The sequence below is a fragment of the Syngnathus acus genome, chromosome 10 (genome assembly GCF_901709675.1).
Source record: "Syngnathus acus chromosome 10, fSynAcu1.2, whole genome shotgun sequence".
Lineage (NCBI taxonomy): Eukaryota > Metazoa > Chordata > Actinopteri > Syngnathiformes > Syngnathidae > Syngnathus > Syngnathus acus.
Window position 1 is genome coordinate 6,318,460 of NC_051095.1, and position 11,927 is coordinate 6,330,386.

Below are 11,927 nucleotides of genomic sequence, written 5' to 3' on the forward strand. Positions count from 1 at the left end.
CACGTCATCTATTTGTTTATTTATTTTTTGTTGATGTTGATGATATTAGTCACGACTAGAATATGTTAGCTGACTCGGCCCTCGCTGCAATGGCAGTCAACTACTCGAGAGCTCAAACCCTGCGCTGCCTTGTGACACCGGTTGATTGACAGGTGGTAGATAAGGTGCAAATATTCCAGATGACCAATTGCAGGTTGGATTGCGGGAGGCTTGATTTTCTTTTTTTTTTTTTCGCCAATTTAGTGCCGGGCACATCACTATACATTCAAAGCGAGCTCTTCTCTACACCAAACCGATGATCGGATTGCCGGGCTCTTTTGAGTCAGGAGGAGCGGTTACTCGGGTTTGTGCTCTCACTCTTTAAAAAGATTTTTTAAAAATACACAGTACCAGTGACACCTCTAAACTAGCTATCTGAACAACATTCAACAAGACTTTTCTTTTCAAACACAAGAGCATGTTTCAAACATGTCAAACACACACATGGAAGTCCAAGAAAGGCCTCTGGACCACAAATGGACGGATGGCCAGGGAAAGAAAATGATTGGTCGCCGTCTAGTTTTAGTGTCTCGTTGGACAGATTTGGACCAGATTCAATCCAGCCATTGGACTTGACCCTACATGCTTGCGATAGGGTCTGGTCTCAGTGCTTCCTAATGCCGTCTTACACTACCCGCAGTAGCTGGTCTTCATAAAGTAGAGAAGTTAAGTACGGTCGAATGATGACATTATTGACGAATGAACTCATCATCACGTCCCGAGTCATTTAACTCTCAAGTGAGTCGTCTTTTAATTAAGGTCATGTCAAGTTAGAAGTCAGTCCACTCCTGTCCGGTCCAAGTCACATCGACTCGAGTCTCCGCTTTGGCGCAAAGGACAGACAGAACGAAGCCGGTTGTACAAAAACAGACCAGGAAGTGCTTGAAACAGAAGGCACGGTGGAAATGACGCTCATTAGGAGCGTCCAGTCGGAGATCGGCCGTACATTCCGGCGGTAACACACAGCTCGGACCGGGAGCTGATCCGTCGCGAATAAGAAAAAGAAAAAACGTTTGATCGACTAAAAGAAGAACAAGTTGCACAGTGCTGCGTAAGGACATTCAGTTCACAAACACCAAGTTCATTTTTCCCACCAAACAAACACCATTAAAAAGCTTTTTTTTCTCTCTTGTGGTAAAAGCTACACTTTCTACCGGGACATCTTTGCTTTTGTTAGTCTTTTCATCATTGCCTTTGCACATTCTTATTTTCAGCTTTTCTTAATTCACAAAAAATACCGGAAGCGCGGACATACCCACCTCCTGTCTGAAAACGTCGATGACCAGAATATTCCACCCCCGAAGTCTGGATGTGACCACTCTCACTGGAATGCTTTTCTCGACCTCACAAATGTGTTTTGGGAAAGAAAAGACAAAATCTGGAAAATGTGCGGTTGTTTTAACGTCCACCTTTGTGTTAATCGGCGAGGACATTCCCTTCGTGTTGGTCCTCCGGGCAGCTGCTGCCCTCCTCTTCGTCCTCCTGCTCTTCATCATCATCACCGCCCGACTCGCTTTGGAGAGCCGGCCCGACACACAAAGGCCAGTTGGACTCAGTTTTTTCACCGCGATGGTCCAGAGGGAGCCCATTGGGGGTCCAGTTCTGGATTGAGGAGCCTTCCTGGGCTCTCGCTTGGGACTCGTCGGTGTGTCCCCAAATCCTGAGGGAGTCGGGTCTGTGGCAGGATCCGGCGCCCTTCGGGGCCGCGTACTCCTCGTCAAAGGCGGACAAAGAGCTAATTTTGCGTCGGGACTTACTGGTGTGGTTGACCTGGAGGTGCATGGTCATGAGCTCAGCAGAGGATGTTCGAAATGGACAGTCCAAACACTGCTTCAGTTTGGTTCCTTCTCCTCCAGCCGCTCCTCCTTCTTCTTCTTCCAGCCCTTCGAGGCCCGGCGTGGGACGGCGGGACAGATCGAGAGGTTCAAAGGTGCCCGACTGATTCTGGGCGGCCGACGCTGGTTTGTCGGAGTCCACCACCACCCGGTTGGTGGTAAGGGGCTTACGGCGGGAAACCTTGAGGACTTTTGGAGGAGGAGACTCCCTGATCCACGCTCCTTCCATTCCACCAGGGTAAAAGGCCCCCATTGCCCCCGATAGGTAGTGGTACTGGGTCTCGGGGTCGAGGGCTCCTTGACTGGGACGATGCTCCTGCTGCTGTGGTAGTCCAAGGAGCCAAGATTGCTGGGCGGGCCCCGAGGACGGACCGTCCGACTGAGCTTTAGGATCAGTTTGCGCTCGACGTCGCTTGACGGAAGTTAGACCGTTGATGGCGGCAACAATTTTTCCCACGGAGGAAGTGGCGGAACCTGAAGAGTTGCGTTGCTCCCTGTGGTGTCGCTGAAGGTGGTATTTGAGCGAGCCGGACTGGGTGCCGGCGTAGTCGCAGTGGGGGCACTTGTAAGGTCTCTCACCTTGACAAAACAAAATGAGCCTTGGTCATGGAAAATTGCATTGTAGTAACACAATGGTAAGGCAGAGGGCAGTGTTGCATCATCGATTGAAATCAAAGTTCCAGATGCTGGAATCTTTGAAATATGACCCGTCAGCTGCTGGTTACCATTGCTGGACAGTACGTAAATGAACTCAGAATCATTGTTTTGGGAATCAGAGATACATTTGACATCATTTGGATGGATAAACAATTGAAAGAAATAGCTGGAAAATGAATCAAGTCTAAATAATAAATCCATTTCATTTTGAACAATGTTCCAATTATTTTCCATTTCCAATTTCGCAGACCACCTGCAATACCGCCAAGGACCACTAGAGGGCTACGGACCACCGGTTGACAATGCCTGTCGTAAACAATTTCCCAAGCAGATCCGCTGAGTCATGCTGACAGTGTAGCTTTGATTAAGATAAAGTCAACAGCAGAAGCTTCCTACCTGTGTGGACTCTTAGGTGCACTTTGAGGTGATGGGATGAGCGGAAGGCTTTACCACAGTAGGGACAATCCTTGATCCCTCGACTGCGGACGCGCTCCCTGCTACTGGGAAGCGAAGCCACAACGGACAGCGCCGCCATGGTCCCGTTTTCTCCTGTGAAAGCAGCACGAGCGAACGTGAGGAAGGCGGTGAACGCAGTGAGCAAAAAAAAAAAAAGTAGAGGCTGACCTTTGAAGCCGGGCATGACAGAGGGAAAGCTAGCCACGGCTGCATGTTGCACTTTGGATTCCTGCCTCAGGTCACCTTGGCTTCCTCTGGCTTGGCTGGAGCTGCAAGTTGCGTCCGTGTCACCTGCAGCGCCTTCTTCCTGGGTCTTGTGAGCGTGAACACGAGCATGAACGAGCGCCTGCTGAAGGCTGTGGAAGAGCTTTCCGCAGTCGGGGCATTCCCACGAACCCTCCGCTGCGCCGAAGGCTCCTCCGGAAGCTCTTTTGGGATCCGAAGCGTCAGCGTAGGCTCTGAGCCGATCGCTCTCTCCTCCTAATGTCCTGGTTAGACGGGTATGGTGAGCCCTGTCTTTCTCTCGCTTCTGCTGCTGCTGTTGCTGCTGCTGCGCCACAGCGAGGCTTCGAGCCACCAGCTCCCACCAAGGGGTTTGCTCGCCTCCTTCGGTGGTGCGTCTGGGCTCCGTCCTCTCTCTTCCCATCTCCCCTCCTTCCGAGCTCACGCCGCCACTGCTGTTTCCCCTCTCAGCCACCTGGGCCACGGCTTGAAGTCTCTCCGTGCAACTGGCCCCGCCGCTGTCACCGGGGAGGCCCAGGTAGCCCAGGATTGCCGACTTGCCGGAAGTCGTCCGCATCCTGCTCGCAGTCTCCTTTTCCGCTCTCCCTTGCTCTGCTCTGCCAGAACCCTGGTGAGCCAGAAGAAGGCTGGAGTAGAGGGCGTTTAGGGACAGGTGACCCAAAGAGCTTTTGGCCTGTGGGTCGGCGTCGCTGCTTCCCAAACTGGCTTTGAGACCGAGCTTGTTGAGGTGCACTTTCATGTGGTTTTTGAGGAACCAGGGCTCCTTGAAGCCCCGCCCGCACACCTGGCACTTGTGGTCCAAGGAGTCCTTGTGCTTTCGCATGTGTCCCTTAAGGAACCACGATTGAGTGAAACGCTGTCCGCAAGTATCACAACGGAATGCCGGCAACGAGGACGATCCTGCTACTTTGGCAGGTGACGAATTCTGGGGAGCTTCTGAGGTTGCGCTGACCAGGTTGGAATTAGAAAAGGCTGGAGGCAAAGCGGGCCCCTCTGGTGAGGGGTGGCACTCCTGCAGATGGGACGCCAGGGAGCCTTCCTGGTTGGCAGAGAAAGGACAAAGCGTGCATTTGTACGGGTTGTGCAGAATGCGGACGTGGCGGGCCAATTCGGAAGCCGTGCGAAATTTTCCTTTGCAGGCATGGCAACGGAATGTCGGCGGGGCAGGAGCGGACGCCGTCCAAGGAGCGAGGTCTTGGTTTAGCGGAGGGCTCAACCTCGCGCTGTTCTGGACGGATTCGGTACTTTTGAGCTCATCCTCTTCGTCCTCCTCTGGGAGCGCGTGTGTAAGATTCCCGCTCAGCGAGAATCTTCCGTGCTTCTGAATCCGCTCTTTTTTGTTCTGTTGGACGATGAGGTTCTGTTTGAGAGGCGCTGAGGCGAGAGCGCTCCGATAATGCGATGAGGCCTGGCGGTGTCGGTCCAGACTGTGGGCTCTGGCGTGAAGGGACAAAATGCTTTGGAATCGGAATCTCTTCCCGCAGACGTGACAGGAGAACCGCAGCGACGGTCCTGTTGCTGTCCTGGTGAACGCGTCCCTCTGGAAGAGCTGCAAATCCAGCTCATCATTGCAGCTTCCGCTGGGTCCAGAAGAGAGCGCGAACTCCAGAGCTCCAAAGCCAAGAGGGGGGGCCGAGGGCGTGGCCGGCGGCGAAGAGTCCAAAGTCGGACTACGTCTCGCTCCCGGGAAAAGAGCCACGGCCGGGGTGGGGGACGGAAGAGCGTCGCCGTTCTGTTGCTCATCTCCCTGGTCCTCATGGTCCTCCTCAGCCGGTGGCGACGCGGAGAGAGGGGTGCACGGTGCTGCCTCCAGACCATGAGGGGATGCTTCCGGGCTTTTGGCTTGGGGCAGAGGCTCAGGGGAGCAGGGCAACAAAAACTCTGAGGGGGAATCCATCCTCTGCTTGGACAACATGCAAGCACACATATTAGCGACCCAAAAGACAACTGCGGTGCTCGGCGGCACGGATGAAACCTACCTGGAACGTGTGCGGCGTTATGCCATTCTCCAGGGTCTCGGCCGGCGGGGGTGCAACTCCTCCTTCAATCCCCTGCCAAAAAGCAGAAGACAATGCGTATTAAAACTCCCTAAGCTGAAAAGCAAGCTTCCCGCCCAAGTTAACACAATAACGCTCATGTCACACCACTTATATGATGAAAACGTACATAAACAGCATTTGTGCAGATAAGAGCAGGTGTTACTTATCTTATAAGCGATGGAATTTTTCTATTTTATCATGCCCAATGGCAATAAAATTATTGAATCTAATCTGACATATCTTTCTTCTTCAGTGTGTGTGAGCACGTGTGAGTGTGTGTGTGTGTGTGTGTGTGTGTGTGTGTAACAGGTGTGCACTTGTTACACACACATACACGTTAGCCTGCACTTGTGTTTGTGTGTATGTGCACGTGTGTGATTATCTGTTCGGACACCAGCTCCGGACAGGAAGGGCGGTATTTGGACTTCCCAACACGCCCTTCCTGTGTGCACACATGAACATGCACTCGCACACACACACACACACACACAGACACACACACAATATTTGGGAAAAGTGGTTGCGGTGGTTTTAAATGAAAGCTGCACACTCGATCGTTCATTTGTTGGGTTGCTCAGATCCGTCATGGCCAAGATGGAGGCGTGCCACGACACACAAGGTCGCGACGTGTGACGTATGTGCGGATGGCGAGCAGCCGGATGACTTTCCAGCTCGGCTATGAGTCACAGCGATGTCGCCCGCCGCTCACAGGTTAATCCATGGTGATTGTTCTTTCTCTCCTGTCTGTCTTTTCTCGCCCTGACTGTTTCCTCCCATCCCCCTCTCTTCTCCTCTCTCATGTCTCTCGCTCGGTCCCTCCCTCCCTTCGTCAGTCGGTCCATTATTCACTAATTTTCTTTCATTCTCTGCCCCCCTGCCCTGGCCCCCCTGCCCTGGCCCCCCTTGCCCCCCCCCCCCCCCACTCTCATCCTGCAGTGCTGTGAGTTGGCGCCATGCCAGAGAATGCTGATATCAGCTGGTAGACTGGAGGCTGCCAACATGGCGAAGTGCAAAGAAGCCAAGGCACAAGAGAAAGAAAACACGCGGCGCTTTTACAAAAAGGACATCAACCCAAACCTGCTGTGTGTGCGCGCGCGTGCATGTGGGTGCACGCGTGCGTCCGTGCGTGTGTGTGTGCGTGTGCGCACGCATGAGTGTAAGCTAAATGTATCTGCAGCATTTTCATAAGCCCCGGCTGGGCTTTGTTCTGCCATGACGGATCCTGTCACTACGGTGCCGCCGGGCCAACATGGTGCCAAGCGGCGGCCGTGGAGGTGGAAGGAAAGCCCCCAGAACCGTCAGAAACGGATCAGCGCAAAATGGCAGAACCTAAAAAAATGAAATGCCTCACATCCTCAGAACGTCAGCTCGGGAGATTGATTTCTCAAATGGCAATTTAGTTCGTCCGTTTGAAAACGGAATGACTTTTTTATTCGTACTTCAGTCCCATCAGTGCTCATCACAGTGTGAGCACTTTTGTACCAGCACTGGGGCGCCACCTTAAGAGGTTCTACAAAGAATCCGAATCACTCCTCCACTTTTGCAGAAGTGGTAAACAGTGAGCATCAACTGGACCTATGAGGAACCTATCAGTCATGAAGACGATGGTCCGAAGGACGCCGATTTTAATGAGAACATTCAATCCGCAAATGGCTGCGCTCAGTCACACAATTTGACCACCTCCACTAAAAGCTTGTGTCCGCCTCCAGGGGGCGCCAATACAATATGATGTCATCGTGTAAATATCCAGAGTTGATCCGCAAGTGCAGGTTAGCGCACGTCTGGCTCAGCGCTTCCGTACGCTGTAGCGGAATTCTAAAAATGCTTCGGAAAGGTGCTGAGACGACATCAGTGTACGTTACTCCTGACGAACCAAGTCAAAATTCTTAAGGTTGCTCCGAGCAAGAGGCGACCGATGACGACTTGCGCATAAGCTAACGATATGTGACAAAACAAGAACTTACGATCTTCACGTTGGACGACACCATAGTAGCCAATACATTAGGACATAAGAAATCAAATGTGAACTTATTCCCTTCAAAAAATAAAAAATAAAACTAGCGGACCATACACTTTGCACACTTTTCATTTAGTTGGTGACAAGCTGATTGAAAGGAATGCGTCAAAACAAGCACGCTAGGAGACTGACACCAGCAAAACGCTTTCTGGTGATGTCACTTCGGAAAAGCAAATACAAATTCATTTTCAACAGTTCTGTCCTTTCGCAAAAGTAGCGCGTTGACCTCATGACCTTTTCCACAAATGTTAAGGAAGGGTGCAAGAAAGTTTTGGATTGGACTTTTTCCCCTTGCATCTACGCCACTATTTTCTGCTGTTGCTTATTTTCTGAAAGATTTTTTCAGGCTTCTGATTGGCCACCATGACGTCCACATGTTGCTTTGGAACTCAAGTTGGAGAACATCTACGAGGGCACCGCTTAGTGAGGGGGCTTCAAATGTTACAATACCGACAGGCCAAGCCAGGAATCACAGACGCACATACACACTCAAGGAGCCACCTGGACAGCGTGCACAAAGACGTCCGTGTCATCTTCAACAAGAGCATACGCACACACCTGAGCATGAACTCTCTGCTACATCCCAAAACAAAAATTAATGAAAGCAAAGAGTCGAGAACGAGGACAGAAGTCACGTGACTAGAACTTTACAGAGGAACTTCCTCCTGATTTGCGTCATCACGTTAAAACATTTCCACGAAAGAAGACAAATCGTTTACAAAGTAAAGCGAGCCGATAAGTGAACTGAAGTCATGTGAGACGCCGGCTCCATTTTGCTCCCCAAATGTTCGAGGGCAGCACAAGGAGGAGGAGAAGGAACGGGTTAGGAGGAGGAGGCAGGAGGAGGAATCGCGGATCACTTGTAAAAAAAAAAAAAATCTCCACAAACGAACGAAACGAATTCAAGTTCCATGCGGACCAGTCAGCACACTTCTTATTTTTCTCCTTACGTGCAACGTCCGGAACAATCGGATTATGCATGTGCGTGTTGGCGCGCGCCCTCCCTGCCTCCGCAACAAAAGACTGATTGCCGCAAATCTGCGTGAATGCTCGCAATTTAAGCGCCACATGTAATTTGAGCTCCGGTGACTTGGGTTTCGTTTCCCTCGCGCAACTTGCTCAAAGTTAGCGAAGACAAGAACGGGAGAAAGTCCCATATGTGACTTGTGTGTCACGCGTGTCGCGCTCACAAACATGACGCACGCGCGCGCGCGCGCGCATTTGCAGAGGTGCGCGCGCGAGGCTCCACGCATGAAAAGTGCTTTTGAGCACAAAGCCACGAGCTGACAATAAGCTGCAAGAAAACGCGTTCGGAGAGCAAAGTGCACGTCGAGGTAAGTCGGCGCGCACACATGTACACGCACGCGCGCACATACGTGCTCACACGCACATCCATGCACATTTGTCGGGCGGGCAGGCGGCAGCAACGGAAAGCGTTCGTACTTACGCGTGAGCTGGCTCGCAGATTAATGACGCGACACGTCATGATTACGTTCGGCTTGAATTAAATACATTACGACTTGGGGAAAAAAATGGAAATCAGGCTTGTGTACAAGCATACGGCGGCTCCCCCTCCCTCCCTCCCTTTCTCTCTCTCTCTTTCTCTCTCCCCCCTCCTTCCCTCAATTCTTCGGGGTGGAGGGCTCCGTGTAGGTTGGAAATGTTAATTATGATCTCAGCACGGGCTCCATTTTACAACAGCTCATCGCGCCGTCCCAAATATGGCAGCTGACACGCAGGAGGGACAAGAACAAGAAAAAAGCGTTTCAGTTGTCACACGGATGGAGGGTAGCAGCAACAACTTCTTTCAAGATGACAATTCAAGAGTGAGGTCAAAGTGGCAAGCCGGAATATCGGCTGGTGTGGAAACAAAATGAGCCTTTTTCCCAAGTCACACTTGTCTTTCTGTCTTTTGTTTGGCGGGAAAGCTAAACTCTGTCCTACTCCGTTGGCTTCTGTGGGAAAGGCAACGCCGTCTGAAAGACGGATCGGCCCACTTATTCTTCTTTTCTTCAGCAAGCCTGTCAAATGTCCTTTACTTGTCCCAAGCTCAAGATCACGCTACTGTAGTCAGTGGCATTGAGTGGCAAGTGTGCTGCCACTGAAATAACAATCAAACATGTTTGCATTTGTAAATACCTTGACTTTAACTAAAGATAACTTTTGATCTTTTTAGGTGCTTTGTTCAAGTTTTTGGACAAAACAACAGCAGCATTTTTTTTGTTGCTTCTTGAGTTCATTGGCCCGCTTGGGCCTTCTTGAACTGTCAATGTTGGAAAGGGGCCTACAATATCACATTGTTTGCAAGCTTGCATCTTGGTGACCGATCAGACACGTCAATAACTATCAGACAAGGCTCCAAAATTCACCTCGAAGGTGGCCATTTTGTCTTAAAGCAGCCATTTTGGGTCAATTCCAGGGCTTGGACTTTGGCAAATTCCAATTGGGTATTGGTGCAAATGAGCCCCAATCTGGAGCAGGTCGGCTTGACAACAACACGTTGACATAGAAAGCTTTCAAATGCCAGTGGTTAGCCTTGCTAGCTTCTGCTAGCCCCGTCGCCTCTCGTCTAAGAACACAAACGTGTTACGTGTTGAAAAAAAACTAACCATGTTGATTCTTCTACTTTGACTCCACTTTCGTTTACAAAAAAAATATTTGCCATGAAAAGTAGGCACACTGGTCTCTTTCTGTTTGTGTGTTTTTTTTTTTTTTTAAAATTCTGATCCCATTCCCAATACACAAGCTTGACTTTGCTTCCTTACCACCTTTGAATGTGGACACCTGCGTTCCTAAAGAGTCCAAAAACGCTGCGTGCCTGCACAGTCCTCCGATGGTCCAAGTGAGGGTCCAAACTCCTTCCCCGACCCTACACACACACACACACACACACACACGTGTGAAGAAGACAAGAGGAAGCGTCGACAGACTGATGAAGGTGCCGAGTACTTGCCTGGAGTTGACGAGCTGCGGCGGCCTTCTTGTTTGATGCTCACCACACATTTGCTGAGATTCCAAATGTCTGTGCTGACACTCGACATATCTGCTGGATGAGCCATTGTGTGCCGCATTTGTGTCAGCAGTCATGCCAGTCTACAGGAGCACACACGTGTACATTTGCCATTGTGCGTGTGTGAGTGTGTGTGTGTGTGTACAATAATGGCATGAGCCGCCGCCACCGCTGCCGCCTGTGATGCTTTGATTGTTTGCTCCGCCGCAGCAGAAATGCACCAATTAATATGCAGAGAGAGCGTGAGACACACACACACAAATAAGAAAAACAGCCATGAGGGAGCAGGATGGGGGCGAGGGTGGGTGATGGAGGGAGAGAGAAAGAAAGAAAGAAGAGAGAGAGAGGGGCAGGCGAGATGGCAGACAAGAGGGAGGGGGTATGAAATGAAAGATAGGGAGACGGGTGAGGTAGCAGTACATGTTTGAGTGGCGAGGAGGTGGGGTGAGAAAGTGTGTGTGTGTGAGTGAGGGAGGGAAATCAATGGAAGGGAAGAGAGATTGATTTAGGGGTGAGGAGGAAGAGGAGGAGGAGTGATATGTGGCTAAGGCGGCTGTCCTTTTTGTCGCAGTGTCAGTGTATTGATACTGTAATACACTCCAACCAACCACACGCGCACGCGTGCACCCCCCCCCCCAACAATGCTACCGTGACAACGGCTGTCACGGCGACGCCTACTGGCACAATGCTGCCACAATAGTGAGGGCACTGAAGCGGCACTCACGGGCAAAGAGGGAGCGGGGATGAAAGGGAGTACGGACGGACGGATGGACGGACGGACGCGAGCGTGATGAAGACGAGAGATAAGATTACAAGTGGAAAACACGCGCACACACACGATGCTTTGACAAAGCATGTCTCCTTGCAATCAGCGTTTTGTTCCTCTTATTGTCTTACTTGAATGGGCAACTTGTTGGAATTTGTCACAACTTGTCCTCGTCTGCATGATTGTCATGAAGTGTATTATGTGTATTTTTTAATTTATTAGCATTGGTGCTATATACAATGCGTAATGTCCGTTTGCTTTAGTCAAAAGGTGTCAGTCAAAAGGTGTCAATGCTTCTGTCTGCCTGGGAGTCGTGTGTGTGTGTGTGTGTGTGTGTGTGTGTGTGTGTGTGTGTGTGTGTGTGTGTGTGTGTGTACGCGCGATGTATAGTGTATCAGGGCCCTCCCCCACCCTTGCGTGTTGCTAATATGATGTAAAAAGCTAATGGCATGCAAATGTCTGTTGTCCCGGTAACCAGGCCTGAAAAATCCCTTTGATGTCTCCCCCCGACTCATTCTCTTCACGTTCTCTTTGTTTGCCACCATCAACACCCCCCCCCCCCGCCCCATTGCCCCCTCCCACCTAACCCACCCGCCGCTCTGTCTCTCTGCCTTCCTCATTTCAGTTAGAGTGAGAGGAGGGGGAAAAAAAAAAGTTCTAATTCCACTTTTTGTGTCGCCGTCTTTCTTCTTGTGAGCCCTCCACTGAGCTGACCCGTCTGCCGCTCATTTCCCATCATTCCCATCTCGTGTGCCCCCACCCGTGTGCTGCCCCTTCCTGTTGCCCCCCTTCCTCCCCTTACAGCTAGGCCTTTATCTCTTAAACCTCGCACAGAACCACAGCCTTTCGGAGAATTTGATCCCTG

At 51.0% G+C, this 11,927-nt stretch overlaps 1 protein-coding gene and 1 long non-coding RNA gene across 5 annotated transcripts; one reads left to right on the plus strand and one right to left on the minus strand.

Annotated features, from left to right (window-relative positions):
* On the minus strand, nucleotides 1–10,923 carry znf219 (zinc finger protein 219). Of its 4 annotated transcripts, none has more exons than XM_037262611.1 (5): nucleotides 10,055–10,923; nucleotides 5,210–5,281; nucleotides 3,156–5,130; nucleotides 2,928–3,080; nucleotides 1–2,453 (listed from the first exon to the last, which is right to left on the minus strand). In XM_037262611.1, exons 3-5 carry the CDS (start codon nucleotides 5,125–5,127, stop codon nucleotides 1,456–1,458), a joined length of 3,123 nt encoding a protein of 1,040 aa, XP_037118506.1. In that variant the 5' UTR covers nucleotides 5,128–5,130; nucleotides 5,210–5,281; nucleotides 10,055–10,923; the 3' UTR covers nucleotides 1–1,455. The 4 variants fall into 4 exon arrangements, with proteins under 4 accessions (XP_037118506.1, XP_037118505.1, XP_037118504.1 ...); XM_037262610.1 differs by having other exon boundaries at nucleotides 10,052–10,923; XM_037262609.1 differs by lacking the exon at nucleotides 10,055–10,923 and adding an exon at nucleotides 8,734–8,847.
* On the plus strand, nucleotides 6,174–9,180 carry LOC119129500. The gene is made up of 2 exons (XR_005099203.1): nucleotides 6,174–8,620; nucleotides 8,988–9,180. It is a non-coding gene; the product is annotated as an uncharacterized LOC119129500 (long non-coding RNA).
* Nucleotides 10,924–11,927: the final 1,004 nt, after the last annotated feature.

Coding starts and splice junctions, on each gene's coding strand:
- znf219 (XM_037262608.1), bottom strand. CDS start 8,772: ATGACGTGTCGCGTCATTAATCTGCGAGCCAGCTCACGC. Junction 5,134..5,209: donor TAACGCCGCACACGTTCCAG/GTAGGTTTCATC, acceptor ATGTTGTCCAAG/CAGAGGATGGATTCCCCCTC. Junction 2,454..2,927: donor GCACCTAAGAGTCCACACAG/GTAGGAAGCTTC, acceptor TGTTTTGTCAAG/GTGAGAGACCTTACAAGTGC.